Source organism: Benincasa hispida, chromosome 5 (genome assembly GCF_009727055.1).
Source record: "Benincasa hispida cultivar B227 chromosome 5, ASM972705v1, whole genome shotgun sequence".
NCBI lineage: Eukaryota > Viridiplantae > Streptophyta > Magnoliopsida > Cucurbitales > Cucurbitaceae > Benincasa > Benincasa hispida.
Genome location: NC_052353.1, coordinates 61,112,194 through 61,117,840, shown reverse-complemented (window position 1 = coordinate 61,117,840; position 5,647 = coordinate 61,112,194). Strand labels below are relative to the sequence as shown.

The window sequence follows — 5,647 nt, the reverse complement described above, 5'->3', positions numbered from 1 at the left end:
TATTGTTATTCAAATTAAGTTACAAATTTCGAGCATGTTTGAATTAGCTCAAGAGAAAATTAATGTTTTTCAAAAAATCGTTTTTATTTAAACTCTTTTAATAAAAAGAGTTTAAAGTGTTTTAAAAACTATTTTGAGTGGTTGTCAAATATTTTAATTTTTTCAAAATGACTTATTTTCAAAATTAAACACTTGAACCAAAGAGGTCCTAAATCTAATTAAACACTTGAACCAAACATATCCTTAATCTACAAAGATTTATAACCTATTTGGATTGACTAAAAAAAAAATGTTTTCCAAAAAAAGTTATTATAACTAATGAAGACTATAACAAATGAAATCTTTTATAAAAAAATGTTTGAAATAAAGTATTTCAAAAGTTATTTTAAGTGGTTTCTAAATACTTCAATTTTATTTTCAATTGAAAATGAGTTAAACATTTTGAAACGTTAAACCCAAATACACCATTGGATTTTGTTTTCTGTCTATTTAGTTTATGGCCTTCCAAAAATTACATATAGACATAAAATCGAAGGTTTAAAATTCAGTAGGTGTTAAATAGTAAATGATAGGTGTTATAAAAAAAATCAATTTGTTAAAGACAATGATTATGAACTATTAGATATAAAATTAAGAATTTATGAAGTAACACTAATGAAAAATTAAATACTATCCGGACACAAACCTAAAGTCTATTATATTGATTAATGATTAATAGTAATATGATAATCACGTTAAGAGTCACTAAAGAATTAATTTGATCGCGTATGGCTGCTTAATTGGAAGAAAGAAAAGAAGAAAAATGAAAAAAGATATTTTTCCCATGTAAACAATTTACGTAAATTAAGAGTAGGGAGGGATATGATGAAGAGCAGACAAGTTGAAGTTGTTATGGATGGTGTATACAGTGGAGTGATTAGCATGGGTTATCCAAGAAATTAGGGGAGGGGATATGAAGTATGTAGATGTAGTAGTAGGAGTGAAGAATAAGAGTCATGGAGAATGAGAGTGGGAGTGAGGGTGAGAGTGAGAATGAAGGGTATCAAAAATATCAGCAGGTGGAATAAAGTAGTCGATGCTTAGGCCAGCCACGTTGAACATGACATCGTCAATGCTCCAAACCTCTTCCATGCGAGTCCTGCTAAATTGGGTGGACATTTCCCCAAACTTGAATACGGTGGCTATGGACCTGCCACGGTGAGCGATGAGGACCCCGTCCACGTCTTTGTAGTCCTCGATGCAGCTTCCGATGGTGGTTTCCCAGTACACGGCGTCCCCTTCGGTCTGGACCCTGGTTAGGTGCGAGTCCTCCAGGTACACCAGCACTCCGCTTTTCTGGCAGAAGTAGCCATACAGCACGTGCCTTATCACTTCCGCAGGCCCTTCGTTCCTCTCCATCACTGCCTCTCGCTCTGCCGACACTTTCAGCACGAAGCACTCGTCATCTCCGATCCGCTTTTCTCCCAGGCATTGGGCTTTCTCGAACAGCCTCGCTGTGCTCTTTGGGTCTAGCCCCTGCATTATATTGCATATTAACACCATTCACCACCACCACCACCCCCCCCCCCCCCAATTATTTCTACATAATTTCTTTTTGAAAAAAAATAAAAATAAAAATTCTACTCCATGGCAATTTTGAGGTATTTATGAAAGTTTAAAGATAATATGTAATTTCAATCATCGAAATTTTTTAGTAAACAAAAAAGTTTGGAGGTATATTATATATATAATTTAGCTTTAATTAATTTACTTCCTCCCGCCTCCTAAAAAAATGCATCGAGATAGCTGCACTTTGTGTGGCCCATTCATATTAATATATTGCAAGCAAATCTATGCCATCCGATCTTATGATCATTTTTCGTAAATCAAAAAAGCTAGTCTTTTTTTAATATTCAGCGAAAAGAAAAAGAAAAAGGAAAAGAAAAAGAAAAAAACTAAAGCAAGCAAGTGTGCAAATGGGAAGAAGAAAGAAGAAGAAATCACACACTAAATACAAAGTAACAACTGTCGAATGCAAAACAGGAAGCACAAAAAGCAGGGACATTTGGGACCCCTGAATGAAGAAAGACGGAGGAGTGACGTCACCAGGATAATCAATCACGTGCCATCCATCCATCCCAAAAATCCGAGTCTCTCACTGTGGAAAAAGCAGAAGCGTGTACGATAAAGCAGGGGACAGTTTCTCTATCATTGTCAGCTATTTCTTGGGATTGTTCATTTGTTCCACAGTCTCTGTCCTTTGTTTGGTAAAGCATTTTTTGAAAATCTCTGCTTTACCATCACATGACTAAATAACCCCACCCATTTGTTTTTTTCTTTTATTTTCCCTCTTTTTGATTTTGATTCTCACTGCCTCTCATTCCTATCGTTGAAAATGGTCAAACTTATACCCAAAAAAAGGAAAAAGATGTGTAGAATGTTTCCTAATGAACTCAAGTGCATCTGTAAGTTAATTAAATTTAGCGAGTAAATTTTGTGGCATAAGGGAATGAGGAATTAAATTAATTAAGAAGTACCTGAATGATGCGACGGAGGGGTCGTTGGGGGCCTTTGGCGGCATGGGTGCCGAGCCAGGGAGTGTGACGCCAGACGGTATTGCCGTCGCTGCCGGCCACCACCTTACTGCCTCCGACGACCAATTCGAGGGACCACATGCCAGGTAGCATTTGCCAAAGAACAAAGCAGCCGGAGTCCTCACATCTTGTCCCTACCGTCTTAACAGATTTACCTGAAGAAACCTCTGTTTCGCACCGAATCATCTTGACGCTTCCGGTGGCGTACATGTTCTTGGCGCACTTTTGCTGTTTCAGACATCCGGTGGCAGCCAAGTATTGCTGTATAATGTAATGAGCCACAGAAGTTTCCTGAGAAAAGGGGGGAAACTTAATTAATGATGAATATAAAGAATGGTAATTAAGCAGTAAAGTTGAAACTTACAAGAGGAGTATCACGTGGGAAGTGGGATTGTGGAGGGGAATGGGAATGGAGGGGAATGGGAGCGAGAGGGCATGCGAGGACGCCGAGCAAAAGCTTCAAATCTTGGGTCTTGGAATTGGGAAGGTTGGTGAAGGAGGATGGGGGAATAGAGGTAGAGGGAGTAAGGTTGCGCTGGATCTTGAACCAGTCGCGGAGGAATTCCCAGTTGGAAGCGGAGGAGTCTTTCTTGTTGGATTCTTGGTCTTGGAACTGGGGATCCGGCCCTTCCATCAACGGAGTCAGAGGCTGAGAGTACCAAATTTGCTTTGATGATCTCCTAGACTTGGAAGAAGATGAAGATGAAGATGAAGATGACCCCCCGCTCCCAATCACAACCGCCGTCGCCATGCCCTTCCTTCACACACAACTTACCAATCAATTAATAATTAATATAAACTTCACTATATCTTCATATATTTTCAGGTGAACCCCAGAAATGTGACGAAACTTAACACAGATTATGGCCGTGGGACGCTCACTCCACAAACTCCCAAAATACAACTCAGCCTTTTAATTTGCTGTATATATATTCAACAGAATAAAAAAAAAATCGCATTGAAAGACGAGACCATACTATTAAAATTGGAGGATACCCTTTTGTTGTTTAAAATATCATTTTGGTCCAACGACCTCTTCATTCCTTTTTAACCTAATCAAATGTTCAATTATAGTCCATGTTATTTCAATAAATTTCTTAAAGTTAGTTTTTATCAAATTTGATTAAATAATAATAAAGTTTTGGAAAACTTTTATAAATAAAAAAATCTAAAAAATATTTACATTTTATAGCAAAAAGTTTCAATAGTGTTTTGTACTTTTAGAATTTTTTGTTATAAAATTTAAATATTTTTAAATATTTTTTATATTTAAAAAAGTCCCTAAATACCTTTCAATTTTGTAAGTTATGTCAAAAATATTCTTAAACTTCCAAAAGTTTCAAAAATATTCAAAAGTACATTTATTATTAATTTTAAATAAAACATTATTAGGTATTTGGTGCTTAGATTTGAAATCTTATACATGGTTCAGGCCTTTACATAGCTTGGGTTTAAGAAAGAAGAGTAAGTTTGGAAAGTTGAGTTTGTGAAATATTATATTGTATTTAATCGGTATTAGATTACTTTAAACTTATCATATTAATGATTTTAATATAGTTAAGTTTAAAATATACTAATTTTCATATTTTTCAAATATAACGCAACTCAAAATTAAAATTGTATTTTTTATATTTTTTATTCAACTAACTTAAAAATGCGAAAAAATGACTAATGTAAAAGAAAATATTTTGTGTAGGTTTTTTACTATAACTACGTGAAAAATGAAATATATATTTAATTTGTATATAACTAAGATCAAATTGAATATCATACGTTAATATGTGTGTGTATATATAATAGATACTTTTTAAAAATGGCTAATCTAACATTAAATATTATTTATTTTGCTAGTTTAATGATTTATAATTCAAATTCAACTCAATACAATTTTAAAAAATAGAGGAATATTTGTTTTTTTTTATTTTAAAATAGAGATTTAATAATTTGATATTTTAAGTTTATTAGGTTTTGAAGTAAAATTTCATAAACTTTTGTCATTTTAACTAATTTAAAAATGATTAGATTTTTTTTTTTTTTTACTATAATGTAGTCACTTAAAATCGGAATAATCAATATTTTAATTTCAAATTTAAATATTGAAAACTTATAATTTTTTAATCAAATTAATATTTTTATTCCTAAAGTTTGAGGAATAGAAAAACATAAAGTTTGAATTGTAATTTTTATTTGGCCATTGAGCTTCTAAAATCCAACATTTTAGGGCGTCTTTAGTTCACAATCTGAATTTTGTTTTATGTTTTCAGATTCACTGAGTTCAGTGTGTAATGCTCCAAACACGCCCCAAACACAACAACCTAAATTTCTATTATGTTTCTAGGACGCTACTATGTGCACGCATAGGCTTGACATTAAATCTCTTGAGGAAAAATTAAATAAAAAAAAACTTTTATTCCATCAAATAAAGCTCAAATAATAAAATCCTAAAAACACCATTCGAGATACCCCCGGCCCAAATTTAGAATAATAATAATTAAATAAATTAATAAATGGACAAATGAAATGATCGTGAATTTTAGAATGCTAGACTCCTAAATCAGACCCTATCAAAAGAAACCTAAGTGCAAAAGCGATGACATATCCAAATAGTCGGGTCACGAATCCCTCTTGTCATTCGTCGGTCTATCCTTATTTTTACCTGAAAAACATGAAAGGATAAGGATGAGTATATAGATATACCCAGTAAGCGACCTACTACTGGACCCACCGAGTGAATTATTAGACTCCCTATCAGGGCGAGATGCACATTATGCATCGTAGGCATAGGTATAGGCATAAGCATAAGGGGCGAACCCGAAGGCACACTTTCGTAAATAGTGACCCCGGAGGGCACAATCATAAGCATAAGTGGTGATCCCAAAGGAATACTGTAACATAGGCATAAGGTGTGAACTTGAAGGCTCACGTCATGCGATGTGCGTAGCCGATAAGAAAGCTAACAGCCACGGTCAATCCAACAAACATAGCAAACATTTACATAATATCATACTTCCCATCACATAAACACGATCTCCACAAACACACCCAATAGCCCACCGTGATAAATCATAGCAATT

At 34.2% G+C, this 5,647-nt stretch overlaps 1 protein-coding gene across 1 annotated transcript; it reads right to left on the bottom strand.

The window, feature by feature from the left end:
* Window positions 1-815: 815 nt before the first annotated feature.
* Window positions 816-3,491, bottom strand: LOC120077181. The gene is made up of 3 exons (XM_039031086.1): window positions 2,938-3,491; window positions 2,517-2,864; window positions 816-1,515 (listed from the first exon to the last, which is right to left on the bottom strand). The coding sequence occupies exons 1-3, from the start codon at window positions 3,322-3,324 to the stop codon at window positions 994-996; spliced, it is 1,257 nt and encodes a 418-aa protein (XP_038887014.1). The 5' UTR covers window positions 3,325-3,491; the 3' UTR covers window positions 816-993.
* Between the last annotated feature and the right edge of the window lie 2,156 nt (window positions 3,492-5,647).

Bases quoted from the DNA above. Each gene is read 5' to 3' on its own strand.
- LOC120077181 (XM_039031086.1), bottom strand. From the start codon at position 3,324: ATGGCGACGGCGGTTGTGATTGGGAGCGGGGGGTCATCTTCATCTTCA. The intron at 2,865-2,937 runs GTAAGTTTCAAC...CCCTTTTCTCAG, and splicing joins TCCCACGTGATACTCCTCTT to GAAACTTCTGTGGCTCATTA. The intron at 1,516-2,516 runs GTACTTCTTAAT...AATATAATGCAG, and splicing joins CCCTCCGTCGCATCATTCAG to GGGCTAGACCCAAAGAGCAC.